Source organism: Betta splendens, chromosome 6 (assembly GCF_900634795.4).
Source record: "Betta splendens chromosome 6, fBetSpl5.4, whole genome shotgun sequence".
NCBI lineage: Eukaryota > Metazoa > Chordata > Actinopteri > Anabantiformes > Osphronemidae > Betta > Betta splendens.
In genome coordinates this window covers 9,897,391-9,920,464 of record NC_040886.2, presented here as the reverse complement: position 1 = coordinate 9,920,464, position 23,074 = coordinate 9,897,391, and the positions used below count along the sequence as shown (strand labels likewise).

Here is a 23,074-nt window from a genome sequence, read left to right as displayed (position 1 = left end):
AAGGGTATTGTTACAAATAAAACACTATACTACATATAATAGCTAAGTCACACGTGTGTACAAGAAATAGTACACACATTTAAAACACTGAACAAAGACACAAACAATGTTCTATAAGAGGGGTTTATTGTAGGAGGTGGGGTGGAAGTCATCTTTCTCCTGATCCACATTTAGAGCCCTTCCAGATTCCTCTTTACTAATATGGTTGCTCTCACTCTGACAATATGCAGAGAGCAAAACTAAATGCACCACATCCAGGACAAAGGCAACAAGCTCACTGATCAGGGCACCGTGTGTTTACCCACCCAGATGTCGTCACGATGCAGCGGCATCGGGTGCGTCGAGGGGAAATAGTGAGAACATCTTCCATTTGGGTTTTTTATTAGTTTAGGTGTGGGCAATACAAAAATGTCAAAGTAATAAAAAAACAAACCAGTCGGGTCTCACTCAAGGCATCAGTTACAGCAACCAACTAAAACCGGGCTTTCAAACTGTACAAAGTGAACGGACAAAGAAAATCACCATCACAATGTCTGCTTGGTTAATGAGAACCATTTTAAAAGAGGCAACACGCGTCCAAGATTCAAAATGAATCAACAGTATCAGGTTCTTGTCTCCATCACTATAACTCTCACCAGAAGCTGTCTGCCAGCCAAACACATGTAACATAGCAGAAAACAACAGACACAAAAGGCAAATGGATGTGAAGTATGTCCTCTAGCTTGCCAATTTATATCATAGGGGTACTGCAGGTTGAGTCCACTGGTTGCTGGCATGCTCCCTGGGCCACTCTATGGGGCTCATGTACATACTGTACATGCCAACCCAGTCTTTTCCGTGTACAAACTATTTTGTGTATATATTTCAACACGCTAGAATGGTTTTATAGTTTATGTGTCTAAAATCAATCTGCAGAGCTTTTGGGTTCCCGTGTATGATTCGGCAATGGAGCATTAAGAAGTTGCACCAGGAGTCGGGTTGACATTCTGTGTGGCAGCTTGTGGTGCCACTTCTATGATCCGTGGTTTGTCTATGATGCGAGCAGTGCGGTTTCCTTTCTCTACGATGCCGATGATCCATGCTTGGTGGCCCTCTCCATATTTTGGGGATTTGATCTCGGCACAGAAACGAGCGGCCTGCTCTCGGGGCAGACAGATAAGCAGCCCACCTACAAAGAAAAGAATGGATTTGTTCAAAGCATATAGGTTTTGTAAAAAAGCATTAAACAAGAAGTTAATATTGTCCAAAAAAAAATTTTGAACAAGAAAAAACTCGCACACACCTGATGTTTCAGGGCAGGTGCCATGCATGAGGCCAAACATGTTCCCACAGGCTTTGGACACAGCAGCCATTTTGGCAAGCACCGGGAGGTTGTGGATGACAAATGACACTTCACTTCGCTGTTGCCGTGCTAGTGTCTGAGCGTGGCCGAGGATGCCGAACCCTGTGATGTCGGTGGCTGCGTGAGCATTGAAGGTGTGCATGAGACCAGCCGCTACAAAGAAAAACACAAAGACTTAGGTGGTCATCTACATGGGGAATTAGCTTGTTTGCGGTCCACCCACATACTCATGCTTGAACATTTTACATAAAAAAACAATTGTTTCATTTGATATTCATTTAGATAATTTACATAGTGACTTCTTAAATGCTTCTATCACAAGGCATTTCATTAAAAGCTAAATTATTTGCTGCAGCAATTTCTCTCTTACATTGTCTTTAATATAATTATAACTGGATCCAAGCAAAATTAATACTATTATTTAGGTCAAATAGGTTTTACCTGTTCTGTTGAGTCGAGCCATGTTCATCATAGCTTCGTGGTACGCCAGCTCTACATCTTCCTGCGTTACTACCAACTTGATCTTGTTCCACTTTTCAGGCTAAGTGACACAAAAAGCCAAACAGTCAGGGGATGAGGATGGGCATCCCAGAGGTGTCTAAACAGAGCTACTGTGGACAGACAAACTTACAATATCTAGCCACTGATGTACTGCCACAGCCACTTGTGTTCCCAGGGGCTTGGTCAACACCAACACATCTCCTGGCACTGCATTGTCTGGCCTGAGAAAAGTCCAACATGGCATTATCAGGATTAGGTAGACGAGAATTATACATTTTTGAAGCAATGTCATCATAAGGATTTATGTAACACGTAATCTTTCATACATGATAAACTCATTTGGCTGACAAACTGTTGTAGCAACTCCTCCCATCACTACCCAGGGGTTCAGCACCGTCTGCCCTCCTGTTACAGATGTGCCTGCTTCCTCTGATGCATCCTTAAATCCTTGGATGATCAGTGGCATGACTTTGTCCCTCTCCTGTAAAAAATGTAAAAGATTTATGATAAAATATCCATCCATATCTTTGCTGATATTAGAGACTAGAAAGATCTAAGTGTAGGTTCATCAGCTGGCATGTCTCTTACCTTCTCTGACATTTTGTTGCTGACTCCTAGAAGCATCAACATGTTGTCACACTCTGTCACTCCCATGGCATACAGGTCACTTAAAACATTGGCACAAGCGATTCTTCCCTACAAAGCACACACACCAAATTTAATATAAACACAAGACACCCACAGGGTGTTTGTCATCATCATCAAGATCCATACCATCATGTACGGGTCATCTACAATAGGGTAGATATAATCTGTGGTCTGGACCAAGGAAAGGCCTCCATGTCTGAGGGGAATCACACAGGTGTCCATGCCTATGCCTTAAAAAAATAAAGGAACATTTAATTCAGGGTAATCAAGATTTTTTTTTAATTAGCATGGTGGCCTGTTAATAAGCAAATTGAGTGTTTTATATCCTGATCTACTTCTTGCTCACATTTATGCAAGAACTCTAACAGATTTTTGTATTTACCCAATCGAGGCATTACTGCCCCCAGGAACTGTTCATCCTCCTGATAGTGGTTCTCCTGTAGGGTTTCAAGCAGCTTCTGTAGCACATCTTGGGGAACCTGTCACAAAGAATAAATCGTCACAATTAGTTTTGCATACTATTCATCAAATGCTTATTAATTTACAAAGACATTGTTGCCTTTAATGTACATTAGGAGATCCAACCTTGCAGCCTGTGCCCTTAAGCTCAGCAAAACGTGTGAGCCTGAAGTTCTTGTCCAGCTCATAGCTTTCAGGGTTAAAAGACTCCCTCACAGACATGGCTGAAGAAACTCTGGGCCCTCACCACTAGAGCAACACCAGTAAAACAAGACAGGAGAAAAAAAATGGTGGTTAGAAACGGTCTGTTACAATATCTAAGGAAAAACAAAATCCCAGCTAATTCACAACATTATTATTATTTCAACACAGTGAGCGGATGACTTAATGCTGCAGTCTCCTTTGGAGGTGCAACTACCATCCTATTTAATAATAACTATTAAAAATAAATCGTAGGATGACTAAAATTAATTTGCATCACAACATTAATTAATTCTTCATGTATTAGGTTCAGTCAATATTTTTAATTACAAACCCCTAATAATAATAATATTACCACATACACTCTACCAGAACAAAACAACACTCCAGATGTTACAGCAACCTCTCGAATAATAAGTAACTGACTCTTTGCAGGTGTTTCACGTCCATACACATGCATGCATCAGGCAAAAATATTTTCACATTTGCATTTATTCATGTGTCAGTAATCCCGCTGTGTTGTTTAAACTGTAAACTGCTTAAGGGACCTCGGCTGCTTCACGGTGGGAGTGTTCAAGAGGCAAAATGCTGAGAAGTTCATTCATGCCTTCGGCGCACGCCAGCGATAGTAGTGCAGAGCAGAGGCACGAGCGTCTATTTAGTGCAACGCACACAACATTAGAAACTATCCGACACTCAACTGTAAAACATACATGATGCCCGTTCCATCTATAGCTTTGTTTATTTTGCTGAAATTGCAGTTTTCATTCTGCTGCTAGCTCCTCCTAGCAAACGCCGCTCCATGCGTGAGGTGAGCATTAAGCATCAACAAAAGAGCGAGAGAGCGTGCCCGGCTCAACGAGCCGTAGTACATGTACAAACTCAGTCGGTGCAAGTTGCGACTTAAACGTGAGTCAGAGACGCGAGAGACGGCGTAAACTCGATGCACATGCAAGTTAAAAAGTTGCAGCGGAGCGCCGAACAAAAATGTCGGCGGCGGAAAAAATTAACCCTTTCCTGTCCCTCGCCATGCGATGTGTGCAACATCAGCGTTAGTATCAATAGAACAACGACAGCTGCCCTAGTTGTGCAAAGTCTGTAATGATATGGTGCAACATACGTGTTTACAATAGTCCTGGATACGATTTTAGGACCAAAGTGGAGTTATATTCTTGCAACATTTCCCCTTTAATTGCCCTGACCAGTTTATCCTTACCAGCTTCACGTTAGCGGTGGATCTCGACAGAAGAGCGGGGAAGGGACCACAATGCAATGGGGCAAGAATTGGGCGTCCACCACGAACGCCTAATTAAAACTCAAATGAATTACTGTTTTTGATTCAGGACTGCTCACAAAAAAATCAAGCTGTCGCATGTACCGAAATATATTTATAAACGGATGTGTATATCTGATCGAATTCATCTTTATAGAGCAATGTACAATTTCCAATATAAGTAGGAAATTGACGGGATCTCAAAGGGTCCTCTGCCTGCACAGAGGCGGCTTCAACATCCCCTTTAATGGGCTGTGAAGTCTGGCAACAAAATCTCTATCAAGGAGTGTACCTTTAATTTACTGTTTTCCCTCCAATTGCACCTACAACAACAGAACGTTGCTTACTCCGACGTGGAAGCACTTAAAAAGCTGAGACGTATAAATTCGCATTTATAACATAAACCGATATCATTATTTGGTAACTAGTTCATATTTCTGTTGTTTTCTGTTCTGTGTTATATTAACTTAGCTCTCTATGCAAATATTCTGTAAGTGTGTCCTCAGTTTATTTTTGCCATTATACAAAACCACAAAAACGAATTTGTCGAGAAAACATATTTATTCATGGAATTGAAATGGAAGAAAAAAGCTGTAGTTCCAGCCCATATAACATCAGAAGCACTTAAAGGAATCAAGATTGTATTTAGAAAGTGAAAATAAGCATTATTCATAGAATACTGTTTGTTTTTTTCAGCCAGGTATAACTATTAACCTGGTTTTAATTAACATATGTGGCCAAAAATGTGTAAAATAATTATATTTGGATGCAATTTTTAAAAGTGATTTGGATGTTGCACTGCACATTACACCCATTGAATACAGGTCACTTAAAAGGCACAACCCACAATGGAAATCCTCCCATAAAATATCAGTGTGCAAAATAGGCAATATTAATGCTATACTGTTACAGTTCTTCATAGGCTTGCATGCCCTTCTAATAATTATATATGAAAACCAAACGTGTATGCATTTAAAGCTGTGGCCTATGATGCAAACAATAAGTCATTTCTGTGTGTCGGGAGGCGATAGAGAAAAGATATGAAGCAGGTTTGTTCTTCATTTGGTCCCAGTGTTTAACTGTTACATTCATCATCCATAACAACATAACAGTTATTTTCTGCAAATGAAATATTCATAGACGCTATGTTACTTAAGTCTGAGAAGTAATGAAGACAATCAACAAATCTGTGGTAAGGCCATGGCTGCAGCCCTTTGAATTAGCCAGTCATCTTTACTGCTGTTCCCTCTGCATTTCCATCCTTGTTGTATTTGCAACCTGTTAAAGAAGGAAAAAAAACATAAATTTTCATTTTGCAGCTTTGCACTCAATTTAAAGAATTTGCCTGTCTAGGAGCTGAGCTAACGCGACTGGAACTGAAACACTTTTGTGACAGCAAGGGTGAAAAAGAGAGGTGAACAAGGGGGGATATGGTGCATGGTGTGAAGATAATTAGCTGACATTTTATGAAGCTGTGTGAGAATGTCAAATGTCACAGCGACAGCGTGACAAAGACATATGAGCCAATGAGTGAGCCTGCGACACAGGTTTGTGTGCGCTGTGACAGCAAAGAGAAAGGAGCAAAGAACATTATGCGCTCAGACGGGGGCTGATGGGAAGATCTTGTAAGATTTACTGCTGATGTGAGCCACAAGGTGCAGACACAGAAAACAAAGGTGGACCACAGGGTGTTTCTTAGCATTTTCATACTTGAAGAAGGTCCATTTAAGGCTTCTTCTGCTTCTGCAGCATCTGAGGTACAGAAAGAAAAAATATTTACATAACGCATTATTCCTCTTCAAGGAAGCAATGAAGGAGCCAAGACTAGCAACCACAGTAGATGAGTAAGCCTTACCTTCATTCGTAATAATATAATGATAATAAAATGAGATATAACTTAAAAAAGGCTTATAAAGAAGAAATGACTACAGCAGTACAGGACCTCTTTTCAGCCTCCTCCTGGCGAGTTTGATTTGATCCTGAAGAATCTGGACCCAGTCTCGTGGCCCAGGCAACTTCTCTATTCTGTGCTCAGTGCAGTATTTCTCTGTAAACACTAGATAAAGCCACAACTAACAACTTGTGTTTCCAAAACGTGTCACTGTTTAATGCTGCTGCAGAGATACTAATTGGACCATTTGCATCTTCCTCTTACCTTTAATGGCCCCCACAATGTTCTGGTCCAAACCCTTACGGTTATCATTAAGCCCTCTCTTTCGTTTGCCATTGGGCAAGGAGTTGGCCAGGGTGGCATCGTCAAAGAAGGCACATACCTACACACAATACGACGCATGCAGTGCTTTTACTGTGTGTAAAACATAACAGTAACCTTAAACACATCTAAAGGGGAAATAAAGTGACAATGTAATGCAGATCCCCACCAGTTTCCGGAAAAGCAGGCTGCCAGAGCGTGTATAGTTGACCAGGATGGAGTCTAGCTGGGTCTTTGATATGAACACGTCATAGTCCTCTGCAAGACGCACTTCAGACTGAGAAGGTAATAAGTGAAACACAATGTGTGAATGACACATTTAAAAACAAGATTGGTTCGTGGATAAAGAGTGTAAGGTCCAGCCAAAATCACAAATGAAGGCACATATGTACATTTTTATGAACATCAAAGCACAGATTACCTCTGACGGAGCTTCCCTTAAATGGGTGAGGGTTGGACTGTCAGTGTTGTTGACAGTTACTGGGTTGTTCTGAGGTGGTGCCACAGAACCCTCAGGGGAGATGTGATGGCAGCTGGCTGAGCATGACTCTCGCTTTTTCTCCGCTTCAACCCCCTTTTTGGATTGTGCGGGTGCAGCTATTAGTGCTGCTGCCTCCAGAGGTATGAGAGCAGCTCTCCTGGCTGCTGACACAGTCAGTGGTGCAGCTTTATAGATCGGCCGCCTCTTACGGGGCCTGCGACGGGGAGCAGGGCCCGGAATGAGGCGAGGTTGGCATGGTGACACAGGCTGTTCCTGCCTTTCCAGGGATGCTAGAAGACATAGTAACACATTATGGTTTCACCTTTTCTCTCTTTTGGTTTCGGTCTCACAGTGTGTGAGTACTTCAGTTCATTCGCTGACCTTTTTGAGTCTGCATCAGCCTCCTCATAAAACGCAGTTCCTGCAAAATAGCCTGCAAGGTGCCCTTACAGTTGCACATACAGCAGGGTGTTTCTGGCACCGCAGGGGGGACTACATCTGATGGAAAGTTAGGGATGCATGGGTTAGTCAGTCTTCTCTCAAACATGTGCTTTCATGACAAAACTCAGCAGAATGTGAATGTGAAAAAACAAGAAAGCTTGTTTTTTGGTGTTCAGCGTTAATCATCTTCCATTTTACACATTTGTGTCTGTGGGAAGCTTGTGTGGTGTCTGTCTCCTCTTCAGACACACTGTGGCATCCTACCGTTAGATTCTTTAACTTTGATTAGATCCTTTTGGCCGCCGAGGACCCTCACGGTTCTGGAACGGGTGCTGTACTGGCCACAACCTGGGCCGTTGAGGACGGAGTTGGCTGTGGATGAAGGTGAAGGCCCAGGGTCTCCTGCAGGGTTCCAGCTGTTGCCGTGCTCTGATACAGCAGGGAAAGGCGTTTGCTCATGTGCCCAGACCTGATGGCCGTCATGGGGGTCCTTTGAGGAGTTGTCCTGCTCCGATCCCACACGCTGGTACGCCCTGCTGCTTTTATCACTCAGAAGCCGCATCATTCCAGTAATTTGCCTTTTTATCTCCAGGCCCTCGTCTCCCAGCCAACCTACTTTAACGGAGAAGGGTGAAAATATAGTTAGTGCAATATGCTACGGTGCCTAAGAAATGAATCCACACAAGGGCGCATACTGTACCATCAGGCACATCAGCGTCATTAGGCTCCCCATTGGCATCTTTGCAGCTTGAATTCACCAGATATGAAGGGTCAAAATCTACAAGAGAAACGGTAAGGTGCTTTAACGAAATTGTGGTTTCAACCATAACTACATGAACTTTGAAACCACAGCAACACCTGTCTGACAGGCGGTGGTTGCGAAGAGCCAAGCATGTGCTGGGTGACAGGGACAGTGATGTCAAACGAAGACCCCCCCACCTCCATCCCACGCACAAACCACCACCTGTAGGCGGTATGAAGTAGTTTGATCAGGAGAGGTCACCTACAGCCTATGGCGCGAGCACAGAAGTGACCAGCACGAGCGACGTGCCGTTTGCTCAGAGTGCGCAGCGGATTTGGAACTACTCCTTTCCTCCATTCATTCTTGAAATCTGAGCGGTCCTGCGCCGAGACCGACGTCCATAACCGCATGCTGCGTGCAGACCCGAACGCCCGCCGTGAGTGCTGTCTGACAGACCGCGGGCATTGTCGCGGCCGTCGCTTTTGTTTACAGTCGCCTCCGCGCCAGACAAACACCCAGACACAGACGCGCGTCTCACAAGGTCTCGCATTCATTCAGCAGCCTACCTTCATCCGTGACCAGCTTAAAGCTCTGGGACTTCCTTCTCCTCTTCCTTTGCCCAAACTCCATCTTCAAGAGGAATATTATTCAGTCGTGCGATCAAAAAAAAAAATCGATTTTGCAGAGAAATGCAATCAGTGAGTCGGATATCACTGTCCGTCTGCCTCATTAATCAGTTCAATTTCTCCCCAGACTGCGCTACAGATGCTGTCACTGGCACATTTCCATCGCGTTATTGTAAAATGAAGCTGATAAATAGAACTGTGTCACCTATCGCCGCTGCCAACATGATGCTGGTTGCTCCCCTTCGCCGAGTAAATAAATTAATGACTTTAATATTAAAATTCGTCACATATCCCTTTGCGCCACCTGATGGTATGCTCTCGTCTGAAAGGTCGAGTCAGACGTTTGCCACTGTAGTGTCCAGACAAGGAACTGGTGTTTCAACAGAAGCAGTATGAGACCAGATTAGGATGAAAACTTTTTTTCTAGGTTCTCCAATTCTAAGCAGACTCTCTTATTTCCCTCTTTATTCTTGTGTTCATTTGCTCTTTGGTCTCTCATAACAGATATTATTCAGAAATCTTCTTCTGCAGTCATATATTTATAATCACAGTCACAGCATCCTGTAATATTTAAATATAAATTTAAGCCTCATTCAAGCCTTAATTACAGTCTTAGTGGTTACACTTCTTGACACTGAAATGACTTAATATAAATATTTGACATTTTCTACCTTGCAATTTCTGTAATAGTGTACTTTAAAACTGTACAATCTTAACACACATTTGTCTTCACAATTCTTTTTTGTTTCTTTTTAATTTTATTCAAGATTCAAGTTTTTCAAAAAACTTTATTAATCCTACAGAGAAATTTTTTTGCACACTTTGATCCCTTTCACAGATGGAGGTACACACAAGAAGGTAAGGAGATTAAAAATAAGAATCCTAACACATCTACACTCACAAAATTCAAGTCCAATTACTATTGTACAATTACATCTAATTACTAGCTGACGTTTTATTATAGACTTTATCACACGGTAAGGGTAAGGGTTGATGAAGATCAACCCTTACAGACAGAGGAGGAGTTGCACAGACTGATGGCCACCGGTAGGAAGGCTCTCCGTTCTGGGGAGCATCTAAGACTGATCAGCTTGAAGGTGCTCCTCCGTCCAGCCACACACTGTGTAGGGGGTGGGAGGTGTTGTCTAGGATAGAGAGGAGTTGGACCAGCATCCTCCTCTCAGCTACAGCATGCAGGGGTCCAGCTCCACCCCCAGAACAGAACAGAACCAGCCCTCCTGATCAGTTTGTCCAGTCTGTTACTGTCTGCTACATTCATGCTGCTGCCCCAGAAGACCACAGCGTAGAACACACTTTTATCGGTTCTGATTGACTGTGTATTTATTAAAACTATGTTATTGGGAAATTATGTTAAAAAAAAACTATTTGTGATTAAAACTTAGATGCTGATGCTGAGTGGTACGTGGGTCAACCTCACTATGATAGGAGTTGTTAAAATCACCGGAGCTGAACTCTACCATGACAGTGAATTAATTCATGATGGAGTTCGCTTGTCACTACTCACTATAAGACATGTGTTTCTCATCTCCGTTTTTGTCATTAGGTCTTCTAGGTCTTCTACAACAACTTAACTCTTTGGAATTAATAATAAAACTAATGAACTAGTAAAATAACATGTGCATCTAAAACCGGTTTTTAGCTGAATTGTCAGTGAACACTCTTTTTTCGCTCACTGTCACTGTCTGACATCAGTTTGAATACTATATAATATATTATATATATATATATATATATATATATATATATATATATATATATATATATATATATATATATATATATATATATATATTTAAACACAGAAAGCAAACCACTTAGACTATTATACTGAAATCCAATGGCCGGATGTTTTCTCGCTAGTCTACTTCCGGTTCAAGGGTCGACGTCATCGTTTTTACAACAGCATTGTAGCTGTGGTTATTTAACTACTAGGCCAATACGACCAAAAGTAAATGTTCTAACATGGATATACTTAAAGCTGAAACCGAAAGAAAGAGGAAACTGATAGAAGAAAAACGTCTTGTTGATGTACGTAGCTGGTGAATTTATTTGTTGTTTAGTATCCTGTTAGCTCTAATGCTAATGCTATCTGAGTTATTTCAGTTACCTAACACAGGATTCCCAGAATTAACGCTTTTTTAACGTTACATGTATGTTCATTCGTACGTTGCGCTGCTAAATACGTAGCTAAGGAGTTTTTAAACGCTAGTCTTGACATCAACATCAAACGTCTGCTGCTGTCTTTTAATTTTGTCTTGCACTGTGGTTCTATTTTAGGGCTCCAAAAAGTACTTCAAAAGGAGCGAACTTGCGCGCAAGGAGCAAGAAGATTACTTCATAAGATCTGGATATAAGGTAGATTTTACGATTACTCTCTTTGTTTTCCTACAAACATCTTCGCTTCCATTCTTCAGCCGAAGTGTAGATCAGGCATTACTGCTCAGGTCCTTGTTAGTGTTTACACTTGTCTTTACTGTGCTGTTTCCCTCCAACCTGCCTCTGCTACCTGCATCTGTAGGTTCAAGGAGAGACACCTGAGAGCCAGGTATGGCTTTGCACAGTGAAACTTGCCGACAGGATGCATGATAAAAATAAAGAAAAACACTGTGTCCCAAAAGCTTCTGCTTCCTTGGTATTCGTTTTCAAAATGTACTCATTGAGCTGCAATCAGAAATACATACATAATATATTAATATGGAGCAAACTCTGATTTTAAAATGAGTTGAGTTCAATAAGGGCTGACATGTTAGGTGCAATCTGTTAAAACACATACAAATCAGCCAGTAAGCATGTATATCATGAAGCTTCCTTACTGTGCTATACAAATGTCTTGATCATTTTTTATAGCAGGCAGTCAAGAGTATTAATTAACCTTGTGTTTGATTGGACACGCATCTATTCGTGTTACTCATGTTATTGCATGTACTCTGCACGACTATGACAACTGCACTACTTTTGTGATACAAACATTTAACAGTCTTTGCAACAGTCACCCAGCAAACATATGAACATGGAAAGGAAGTCACAAAGTCAAAGTGGGACACAGCTACAGTGTGAATTTCAGCATGGAATACTGAAGTGAATTAAAACCAACCTTTGTTTGCAAGCTGTCTTTCTTAGTTGTACCTGACCAGTTCTCAGTTATGGTTTTTCTTAGTACTTTGCATTGCTTTTTCTTAGTACTTTGCATTGCTTTTAAAGGGATTTTTCATGGAAATTTTAGTTTCATTTTGTGCAAGGCCTAAGAAGTGAAAATGATTATTTAGGCTCTTTTCACACATGCAGGATGAAGTGCTTTTTGGAGCAAGTGCTGTTTTTTCACTTGAAAGGCACTTTTCAGCCGTTTTTCTATATTGTTCTGGATTGTGCGCCACAATCTAAGAAAGCCACGATGCATGTGCCTACAAAAGCATGATCCAGCAGAAAACCTTGAGTTTGCTTTTTGCCATAAAGGCTAAATATGTTTTGCGTGTGAATATGTTTAGATGGTACAAGCATCACTTGAATTCCTGTATATTTAGGATGAATGTTTTATGGTTTGGTGATTCTTTTTTTTCTTTTGGTGATTGAATCCTGTTCAGTTTGTCATGATATTCTCTGGTTCAATATGAAGGTCTCATCTCATAAAGGCTATGCAGATTTGTTTCATGTATTTACTATACCACTCTTTGTAGTAGTTTACAGACAGTGTATTGATATGTTTTATTTCCCTTCACTATGTCCTAAAGATTGATAAGCAGGAGAAAGATGAGCCATCCACATCAACTAATCCAGGATTAGAGCTGGAACTAACAGAAGAGAAGCTACCTATGACACTGTCACGACAGGAGGTAATTGTGTATGCATCATCAACATACACCTTTTTATCCACCCTAAATGTGTTAATTTTAGTGTTGTTCTGATTGTATAGGTTATTCGACGGCTTAGAGAACGAGGAGAACCGATCCGACTGTTTGGAGAGTCCGACTATGATGCCTTCCAGAGACTCCGAAAGATTGAGATCCTGACCCCAGAAGTGAACAAGGTAAGAATTATCTAAATCCAAAGAGAAGTCTTTAACTTAGTCTTTTTTGAAGAAAAGGCATTTTCATACTTATATAATTTCTAATATACAGTTTTGAATGTTTGTGTAATTATGGATGCTGTTTTATCATGACTTTTAGAAATGACTGCATTCACTTCATAACGTGCTGTGTGTTTCTACCTAGGGCTTGAGAAATGACTTGAAAGCAGCCATGGATAAAATTGATCAACAGTACTTGAATGAAATAGTTGGAGGAACGGAGTCTGGAGAAGTGGATACACAGCATGATCTGAAAGTGCATGAAGAAAATACCACAATAGAGGAACTGGAGGTATGTTGGTGTCTGTTCTGCACTGGGAAGGTCGAATAAGGCCCATCTTCTAAAGCTTCACAGATGGCACAACTAAATTTGATCAACTGGTATTTATTATAGATTTGTTTGCTCTATTGAACTTTTCCCACAGGCTCTTGGTAAAACCCTGGCCACAGGAGATGACGATAGAGATCAAGATGTTATTCACAAAGTTTTGAGGGCAAGTCAAAAAAATATTCTCTACTTTTAATCTAGAGGGAGCTGTTGTGTAAAAAATGTTAGTATCACCTCTGTGCTGGCGACAAGCATTCTTCATTCATCTTATTTGATGAAAATTGCTGTTTTCTAGTTTCTTCTTGGCGTTTGGGCCAAAGACTTAAACAGCAGAGAGGACCACGTGAAGCGAAGTGTTCAGGGCAAGTTGGCCAGTGCAACACACTCACAGACTGAGTCTTATCTTAAACCACTCTTCAGGAAACTCAGAAAGAAGGTATTTCTCATTCAGAGAACCAAATTAGCTGCAACAGAGTTTGTATTGTTTGTATTTGGGTTTAAGGCTTCCTTATTCTCTCTTTCAGAGCTTACCAGCTGACATTAAAGAATCAGTCACAGACATAATTAAATTCATGTTAGAAAGAGAATATGTCAAGGTATGTTTATATCTACCTTACAAAAAAGAGATTCATTCAATGTTAAGCCTTTGTTCATATCTGCTTAATTCTCCAATGTTTCTTACAGGCGAATGATGCCTACCTGCAAATGGCCATTGGTAATGCTCCTTGGCCTATTGGTGTGACCATGGTGGGTATCCATGCTCGTACGGGACGAGAAAAGATCTTCTCCAAACATGTGGCTCATGTTCTCAATGATGAAACGCAGAGGAAATACATTCAGGTAATTACCTAGAATTAAGAGGATTAGGATGTATGTAGTTTTCAAATCACATAACAGTTTGTATATTTGATACATTGTGTATTGAATGCGTATTGATGATCACTGCAAAGCATGTAAAGTCATGTTTACATTGGAGTCAAGGCCCATAACTATATGCAAACATCTCTATCTATCTATCTATCTATCTATCTATCTATCTATATATCTATATATCTATCTATCTATCTATCTATCTATCTATCTATCTATCTATCTATCTATCTATCTATCTATCTATCTATCTATCTATATATATATATATATATATATATATATATATATATATATATATATATATATATATATATATATAAAAACACCACATTGGAGTTAGGTTTGTGTGTTTTGACTAATAAAGGTTAGAAGAAAATTGGGACTGCTACTGACTGTTTGCAAACATCACTCTATAAGTTTAGTTAAGTTTGCATGTGTGTATCTCTAATATACTATAATCATTTGGATAAATGTCAGTATGTTTAACAATGACCTGAAGTCCAAACAGTAGCTAACTGTGTTGGTATAAAATCTACCTGAAGCCTCTGGAAAAAAATAGTTTAACCCTTTTTTTAATCTTATTGGCACTTGAATTTGAACTTTTCCTTTTGCTTTTTTTCTTTCCACAGGGACTGAAGAGACTAATGACTATTTGCCAAAAACACTTTACAACTGATCCATCAAAGTGTGTGGAGTACAACGCTCTTTAGCTTTGCCGTAACTGTGTGTAGGAATGCTGTAAATCAGTGGTAGCAGGGACATAAGCACAACCAGCAGAGCAGTGGTCCTTGAGGACCAGGATTGCCCACTCCTGCTTTAAAGAAACCTTCATTCACTGCTTCCTCTAGTTATTTACTTAATCTTCTATGTGTTTTCTATACATCTATCTCCATCGGTGAACCTGTACCATCTCTGTGAGAATTTTTTTTTGTTACACCGACTATGAAGATTCTTTGTGAATTTTTTTCTTGATAAACTTTGTCCTGTAATTGAAGAGATACTGTCTCTGTTTCATTGATCTGCTAGTTTATTAAAGGAGGCTGTGTTTAGACACTGCTTTTTTATGTAATAGATAAAAGTGTCTTAGAAGAAAACCCATCTCTTCTCAGCAAATGCACCATGACATGCTTCAGTAAAGTTTGGATTGGAATATAGCACAAATCAGGTGAAAGGCAAAGGCCGACGTGCTCGTGTGCTCCTCTAAAAGGCAATTGAAAAGCTAAATTTCCCACCGCTGATCGCTGCAGCTAAGATCGTAACAACCAGCGTCACACGCTGACCTTCCTGCACTTGGTAACCATGGTGATTGGATCTGTTCCTTGTAGCCACGGTATGTTCTCGGGTGCCTGAACTCACGTCACCACAGTTTTGGTCTGTCAGCTCTGCACACGTCACTGCTCGAGTGTCAGCTGGACACGTTGACAGTGGGCTGAGCAAAATATTGTGAAGTAGTGCTTGAATTTCCTCATTTCTTTTCTTTCCTCGTAATTTCTTATTACAGAGTCCAGAAACATGTGAAGGCTAGGGTGTAAAATAACCTGATCAGCAGTGATTACATTTGTCCTGTCATGGGGCTATTTCTCTGCCTGTCCTTGAGCAAAGGCAGCTGAGTATTTTGGCTCTTGTCCAGCCTCATCTGTTTGTTATTTCTCAGTCCAGTGGAATGATCAACAGAAAGGAAATTTATTTTAGGTGAACATCCTGGACAGCACATTCAATTTCTCTTGTGCTGTAAAAAGTCAGCGTGAGAACTCTGCAACTCCAAAGTGAAGCTTTAAAAAGGGAAATGCCACGGATGAATGGAATGGATGAACCCACCAGCACAACGGGTACAGCACTGCGGCTGATCCGTCCAGAACACACGCTGATGCTGTGGGTAGCAGCACGTGTGGCTCAGAACACGCACAGTGGGTGGTGGTGGGGGGGGTAATTGTGCTATAGGGTCTGTTGATGTGAGTAACTAAAGCCGTGGCTTTAGGCCAAAGCTGTGATGTTGATGCCTGTTTGCGTGTGTAAGGTCATAAGAAGTACAAGGAGCATGCGTGTCTGAGCTCACTCAAACTATTCATAGCTGCTTACAATGATATGATGCAGCCTCCAAACAAGCCTTTTCACCCTGTGTGTGTGACTGTGCTGACTTAATACCGCTTGAATTCCCTGACAACAATGAGGGTTTGTATTCATTATGTGCGGCCTAACTTGTTTTCCATCTAATGGCCTCAGAGCTATAGATGCTCAGCCCCATTGATGCTTGTAAGATGCGAGCAGACTGATGTAAACCGCCTGTGTGGTCTTTTTGTGTGTCAGCGTAGCATGTGTGAGGGATCCGCTCGGTGCCATTAAGGCGTCTAAATTCCCAGGCTGTGGCGGGATCATCTCCATCACCCCCGTGTAACTGCATATATTAGCATGCAAATGTGGAAATCAAAGCAAATGTGATCCAGCACATTATGTCAGCGAGTGCTGGAGCTAAACTAATTCAGCTGATCTCGTTTTAGACTGAAATCCGCCCACAAGCAAATAAGAATGGCTTTTAATGGTGCTGCAGTTGTTTCACACCCCAGTATTTACAGCGAACAGACTTTATCTTTTCAGCAAGCTGCCTTTTCGTCCCACTCTGAGAACATGAGGTTCAGCCCTTCGCTGTGGTGGAGCACATCAGAAGTTACTTCCACTTCTGATTCTGTTTCCAGGCAGCCACTCTTCCTTCATTTCCTTAAAGATTGCGAGGCTTGGCTGTAATTAGGGCTTCATTTTGCTTTTCATCTGAACAGTGGTCGTTGCCAGGCACCTGAGCAGCAGTGGAAACCAATTACCGGTGCAGGCGCCGTGTGTCACCAATGGGCGCGTTTGCCCGTCGTTACGCTCAATTGAACTGAATCGTAGATTTCCAGACTTCTCCTGCGTGATCAGTGAAGTATAGGCAACTTGCCACGCGGAACTGTGGATGTGACGAAGGAAGGAGGGGAGAGAGAGAGAGAGAGAGAGAGAGTCCACAATTCAACTTGCGGCTGAAGGACAGGACGCATGTGTGGAGCCGCAGCCGCTCAGCTGTCTGCGCGCGTGGACGTGAAGCCGGCTTCTCAGATGCCCAAACGCCATTAATTGACAAGGAAGCGAAGGCAGCCGTGGGCAAAGCCTGCGCGGCGCGCGCCTCCGTAGGATTTGCTCCGCCATGGAAGGGCTGCGGGCGGAAAACGCTGGAGTGGACGCCGCCGGGGCAAGCGCGGAGGAAAAGTACCGCGCTCTCGCCTACGACACGGCGCTGAGCACCCTGGTGGCGGTGGCCGTGTACGTGGTGGTGAAAGTGAGCGTGGACGGCATCAGGCAGTGGCGCGCCCGGATCCCGGTGCTCATCGTGGGCTCGGGACCCGTGGGGCTCGCGGCCGCCCTGGTCGCTGTCCGCTCCGGGAAGGTGCTGAAGCTGACCCTGCTGGAGGAGCGGTACCGGGCCGCGCTGCTGTGCCGGCCGCAGCAGATCGCGCTGGATCCCCGCAGCGTGAACTTCCTGCTGGGGCTCGGGGTCGACTTTGACAACATGGAGGGCTGCTGGCACAACGAGCACTTCTTCACCAGGATCGGCGTGTTCCAGGAGTATCTGCTGAGCATCCTGGAGCAGAAGAAGCACAAGGTGGACGTCAGAGTGCAGCTGGGGACCAAGGTACGAGCCTCCACTTCCATAAAGTTAACCTACTGTTTGGCAAAACTTTGATTTATAATGTCACCATTAGGGATAGAGCACGTACGATTTGTCCCTGAGCTGTCCTCCCTCAGCCTTGTAAAACGTCAGACTGCAGACAGACCTATTAGTTGAAATGACTTGTTATGTTAACTGACCTCAGACCTGTGCAGAACACACACAATTCCACAATTAGTTATACACTGGCTGCCAAAAGAGGAAAAATCCTCCCATCAGTACATAGACACGTCCAACACTCCCATATATGCTTCCACACCATAAGCAGATTAAACACAGTTATTGTATTTCACCTCCGAAGCCTGTTTACCTTTCTTTTCAACCTTCTAACTCATGCTGCCGGCTCCTTCTCGCCAGGCAGAGGCAGGTACGTATTGTTTTACTGAGGGGCAGTGATGCACAAGCAGAATAATAAATCTCTCTGACAGATGTGCTGCTGCCAAGACAAGCACAGCCCCTGGAGTCCATTTGAATAAGTTGTGTGGGTATGTTACAATACAACCCACCTGTTTTGGTAGGATTTAGATTTACATGGTATATAAGTTATTTATAAGTAATTACATAATAAGGAATTATATAAACAGAAAAAAACAAACAAAGGAGCTAATGTTTGACCTGTTTGGTGTTGCTTTGTATCAATCGGTAGCTCCTCCTTGCCGTTTCAGTTCTCGGAGGACTACCTGCGCCGCATCCCACACAACGAGTGGCCGCGGGTGATCGTCGTGGCCGACGGCTCGTGCGGCGACTCCTGCTCTGTGCTCGGCATCAGCTCCGACTTCAGCGTGGAGTCCTGCCATGCCTACGGCGCCAACGCGACCATAGAGAGACCAGACCAGAGACAAGTCAGTGCACGCAGAGGCAGTAACCAGAACCTGAGCGCTGTTTGTTCAACGAATACAGGCTGCACAAACAGGATCCGCTTCATACAGCTGATTTAGGCAAACGGTGATGTGGACCTGCCAACAGCAGCTCAACACAATATCTGACTCTAATATAAACAACCAGATTTGGTCAGACTGATTTTGTCAGCACCAAACACCGGCCCTGTTTTGATTTGATAACAGCAGCTGTTGTTTTGATTGAGCGGCGAGGGCGACGATAAAGCTTTCAATTCATTATCCATGGACAGAATCCTAAGCTCTTCCCTGCCAGGTGAATACGAATCAGGACATCAACAGTTATAGTTTTCACAAAGAGCAGCAAAGGTCACCTGCTATTTTGAAAGCAGAATTCTCCTTGAATGATTTACTAAAAGGTGGCTTGGATAAACATGGAAAACCTATAAAGCTGAGTTGTAACTAAACAGAAAACACTGTCCAGGGACACATGAAGCTGGGATTTTATACTAAACAGACGTTCACCGTTGAACATATCCACTTGCTTTGATTATTTTAGACTGCTGCACACTAATATTAGCTTTAGAGAGACATTTTAGTGCTGGGACTGTGTATTTTGTTCTCCATCACTTTATTAAGAGCTTTAGGAAAGATCTGTCTATGTTTATCTGTGTTAGGAGGAGGAATGGTTACAGCTGGAATAAACCGTTTCAGTGTTTATGTTGGCACCTGGCCACAGGATCAAGAAACTGTAAATGGATGGAGGAAGGAAGGAAGGAAGGACGGAAGGAAGGAAGGAAGGAAGGAAGGAAGGAAGGAAGGAGGGAGGGAGGGAGGGAGGGAGGGAGGGAGGGAGGGAGGGAGGAAAGTACGAAGGGAGGGAGAGATGAAGGAAGGAAGGAAGGAAGGAAGGAAGGAAGGAGGAGGAGGAGTCATATTTAGAAACAGACATTGTGGTTGAGGTCTTCACGTCACCATAACATTCACATGGAGGTTCCTTCCTGCCTAATGTTGCCTTTTCTCTAAGCTGTTTCCTGTAGTGATTGAATTTAGCTCCTCCTCCACCTCCTCGCTGCCACCGTCTGCTCCATCCTCTCCCATCTCTGCTCTGCTGTTTCATCTATTTCCCTTGGCTGCACTAAATAAAATTTGATCCCACTTGGCTGGTTTATATCGTTGAGAAGAAAACTGATCAATTCTGGCTTGAGGGAAAACAGGAAGTCGCTGCCAGAGTAAAGCACTGAATTTTTTTTTTTTATCATAGGATTTGATCTACTGCCTCTTCTTCTTTCCCTCTCTCATAACTCAGGTGCCCACTCCTGAGATTCGTGCTCACAGCCTCTACTTTGATCTGTCCGCCTATGGGGTGGAGGCGCTGCGAGAACACAGAACCCCTCCCACCAAACCCGGCTTCCACCTGAAGATCTACGGCACCTTCAGAAACCGCTACATGGCCCTGATCTGCCCCGCGTCTGACACCAAGATGGTTCGCTTCCTGAGGCACACCGCCAACGCCGCTGTGAGACTGATTCCATGTTAATGCTAGGAATAGACTGATTAAACCATCACAAGACATTGGGAAAACATGAGGAAAAGCTAGACCTGTGCGTGCGTGTGTGTGTGCGTGCGTGCGTGCGCGTGTGTGCGTGCGTGTGTGCGTGCGCGTGTGTGCGTGCGTGCGTGTGTGCGTGCGCGTGTGTGCGTGCGTGCGTGTGTGTGTGTGCGTGTGTGTGTGCGTGTGTGTGTGCGTGTGTGCGTGTGTGTGTGCGTGCGTGCGTGCGTGCGTGCGTGTGTGTGTGTGCGTGTGTGTGTGCGTGTGTGTGTGCGTGTGTGTGTGCGTGTGTGTGTGCGTGTGTGCGTGTGTGCGTGTGTGTGTGCGTGCGTGCGTGCGTGCGCGTGTGTGCGTGCGTGTGTGTGTGCGTGCGTGCGTGCGCGTGTGTGCGTGCGTGTGTGCGTGCGCGTGTGTGCGTGTGTGTGTGCGTGTGTGTGTGCGTGCGTGCGTGTGTGTGTGCGTGTGTGCGTGTGTGTGTGCGTGTGTGCGTGTGTGTGTGCGTGCGTGTGTGTGTGTGTGCGCATAGAGGCCATCTGCTCCCCGCTGTCTCTCTTTTCTTTAAGCTCCAGCTGCTGATCAGCTTATTTACGGCCTGTATCCAGTGTGTAGTGCAGCGCCCGTCCATCCTTGCGCTCGTTGCTATGTGGGTGGCCCTGAAACGCAGCGTTACTTGGTAACAGATGACTGTGCAAAGTGTGGGTCGAAGAAGAGCCGAGCCGGGCAGAGGGAGGCTCGTCACTCAACCTGCAATGACTGCAGACGTCACTTCATGGGGAGGAAAAGGAAAAACAGCAGCTTAACACAGAGAAGCTGGGGAAATCTTTGCTTATAAAACATTGTAATAAATGGTTTAAAGCAGACACAGTTTAACACACTCTCATTGTAATCGTATTGATTTTATTTAGTATTTATGCACTGTCTTACTATTTCAAATCCTCTGCAGTCGATAACAAAGTTATTCATTCTTTCTTCTTTTTCATTAAGAATATTAGTGCAACAACACATTCTGCGGTCATTTGCGTCGCTTTAACTGTCCCAGTATGATGAGAGTATGACACACGCCGTAGTTAGGATTCCACTACAGTATAAAAGTAATGACGCACAAACAGGACAGTTTTAGAGGCACCTGTGATGGAGAAATGCTACAGCTCTGTCTTTTTTCCTGTGCAGGTCATGAAGAACATTTTCCACCAGTCGTTCAACGCCTATAAGACGGACATAGAGCCCCGCCTCAGCGACGTGACGCTCCACCACATGCAGTGCAGCCGGCGCCTCTTCGAGATCCAGCTGTCGCACCGACGCATCAGCGCCGCTTACATCGAGGGGGACAACGTGGCCGTCACCGTGGAGGGGGAGGCGGCGCGTGTCCTCAACTTCGACACGGGTGAGCATGCGTCGTCATGGGCGTGCGACTCATTGGTGCACTTTGTGGCCTTTCATCTGGTTCGTCTTCGTGTACTGTCCCATGCATGTCATGCATGTCATCCAGGCTGTGGGGTAAATCTAGGAATGCGAGGCCTGGAGTCAATGGGGACCTTTATTTACCGGACAGCGACCGCCGTGGACCGGAACGACGTCCTGGAGGCGCTGTCGGCTAAGATGCAGCACTCCAGACAGGTGGCCGAGACCTTCAGGCAGACGGGCCTTACAGAATCCATATACGAATGAAACCCACGGTTGAGCAGGTGAATGCATAGTGCCACCTAGTGGAGGAAGCTGGGAAATCTGTTTACAATGAATGTTTACTATGAATCACGAATCTTTTGCTGATTGTGATTAGATCTACTCTCAGTGGACTGAGAATAACAATGTCCACATTTAGTCTGGTACATTTTTAACAATGTTTAGATTACAGACATTGACAATATCAGAAACAACAGCAGTAAGAAATACCTGATATATAATTCCAGTCAGTATAATTGTATAATTAGGATATTATTGCACTGTACATTGGAGACGTGAGAGACCAGGGAAACAAAATCTAATCTATTCTGCCTGAGAAGTAGTAGGAATGGAAGAAACCTCAATGACCTTTACAGTTTTTATGACTTTTACTTTATCATTGTATTATTAAAAATTTTTAATTAAACTACTAACTAGAGTTTATTATAGTCTTTGGTCAAAATTATTATCTACAGCTGAGGATCTATAAACATGTTTTGTAAATTAAGGGAATTAATATAATTAAGGGAAGCACATGCGCAGAATACAGTAAGATGAAGCAGAATTTAACTGCTCCAGCGTTTTCATATCAAGCCTTTCGGGTTTGTGTTCATGACTGGTGATAGTCATCGCAGAGAGGTCTATTTTTTGTGTTGGCTCATAAATAAATATTTTTGTTCATTTTGAAATTGGCTTTTGCATTTGTAATATAAGTTACTTACTCACACTTTCTATTTTACTTCTCAGTATTTTTGTATAGGCATCATAATGGTCTCACTGTAGATAGAAAAGAGTAAGTTGCTCCTGCCAACAAAATGCACTGGAGTAATAAGGCTCCTCCTCCATACGTGTAGTCACTGGCAATATGCAGTTTAACCGTGTACATGCACAACAGTTTCAGATGCTAGTCAAACAACAGGTTCGACTCCTTATGCAGAGGTAGTAGTAGTATAAGTTCATTTCCAAAACCTTTATGTGGAAGAGCTGGGAAGACGCAGTGTCGACTGGGCCGACTGAGAAAATGGAGGTGATTTTAGGTTGTAAAACATCGACCGAAGGAAGGAAGGAAGGAAGGAAGGAAGGAAGGAAGGACACTCACTTAAACTAATGCAGCCT

The 23,074-nt window shown here is 43.1% G+C and overlaps 4 protein-coding genes across 9 annotated transcripts; 2 read left to right on the top strand and 2 right to left on the bottom strand.

Moving 5' to 3' along the window:
- Window positions 1–107: 107 nt before the first annotated feature.
- On the bottom strand, window positions 108–4,507 carry sephs1 (selenophosphate synthetase 1). 4 transcript variants are annotated; one of them, XM_029154252.3, is made up of 10 exons: window positions 4,368–4,507; window positions 3,077–3,199; window positions 2,874–2,970; window positions 2,618–2,721; window positions 2,432–2,539; window positions 2,170–2,324; window positions 1,974–2,064; window positions 1,784–1,883; window positions 1,283–1,495; window positions 108–1,168 (listed from the first exon to the last, which is right to left on the bottom strand). In XM_029154252.3, the coding sequence occupies exons 2-10, from the start codon at window positions 3,170–3,172 to the stop codon at window positions 954–956; spliced, it is 1,179 nt and encodes a 392-aa protein (XP_029010085.1). In that variant the 5' UTR covers window positions 3,173–3,199; window positions 4,368–4,507; the 3' UTR covers window positions 108–953. The 4 variants fall into 4 exon arrangements, with proteins under 4 accessions (XP_029010085.1, XP_029010083.1, XP_029010087.1 ...); XM_029154250.3 differs by having other exon boundaries at window positions 4,272–4,384; XM_029154254.3 differs by lacking the exon at window positions 4,368–4,507 and adding an exon at window positions 3,853–4,175.
- Window positions 4,508–5,708: 1,201 nt separating this feature from the next.
- Window positions 5,709–9,304, bottom strand: bend7 (BEN domain containing 7). Its single transcript, XM_029154816.3, is given in 10 exon segments — window positions 5,709–6,126; window positions 6,129–6,176; window positions 6,367–6,480; window positions 6,580–6,697; window positions 6,806–6,913; window positions 7,058–7,407; window positions 7,499–7,615; window positions 7,823–8,173; window positions 8,259–8,336; window positions 8,867–9,304. Coding segments are annotated over 10 exon segments (1,452 nt in total). The 5' UTR covers window positions 8,931–9,304; the 3' UTR covers window positions 5,709–6,022.
- A 1,494-nt stretch (window positions 9,305–10,798) lies between these two features.
- On the top strand, window positions 10,799–15,205 carry prpf18 (PRP18 pre-mRNA processing factor 18 homolog (yeast)). 2 transcript variants are annotated; one of them, XM_029154320.3, is made up of 11 exons: window positions 10,799–10,975; window positions 11,225–11,302; window positions 11,466–11,492; window positions 12,676–12,777; window positions 12,858–12,971; window positions 13,156–13,302; window positions 13,436–13,504; window positions 13,634–13,774; window positions 13,863–13,934; window positions 14,023–14,178; window positions 14,841–15,205. In XM_029154320.3, exons 1-11 carry the CDS (start codon window positions 10,910–10,912, stop codon window positions 14,919–14,921), a joined length of 1,053 nt encoding a protein of 350 aa, XP_029010153.1. In that variant the 5' UTR covers window positions 10,799–10,909; the 3' UTR covers window positions 14,922–15,205. The 2 variants fall into 2 exon arrangements, with proteins under 2 accessions (XP_029010153.1, XP_029010154.1); XM_029154321.3 differs by lacking the exon at window positions 11,466–11,492 and having other exon boundaries at window positions 10,800–10,975.
- Window positions 15,206–16,793: 1,588 nt separating this feature from the next.
- On the top strand, window positions 16,794–22,647 carry si:dkey-234i14.6 (uncharacterized). Of its 2 annotated transcripts, XM_029154319.3 has the most exons (5): window positions 16,802–17,872; window positions 18,574–18,750; window positions 20,054–20,263; window positions 21,467–21,680; window positions 21,786–22,647. In XM_029154319.3, exons 1-5 carry the CDS (start codon window positions 17,387–17,389, stop codon window positions 21,962–21,964), a joined length of 1,266 nt encoding a protein of 421 aa, XP_029010152.1. In that variant the 5' UTR covers window positions 16,802–17,386; the 3' UTR covers window positions 21,965–22,647. The 2 variants fall into 2 exon arrangements, with proteins under 2 accessions (XP_029010151.1, XP_029010152.1); XM_029154318.3 differs by having other exon boundaries at window positions 16,794–17,872; window positions 21,467–22,647.
- The last annotated feature ends 427 nt before the right edge of the window (window positions 22,648–23,074 follow it).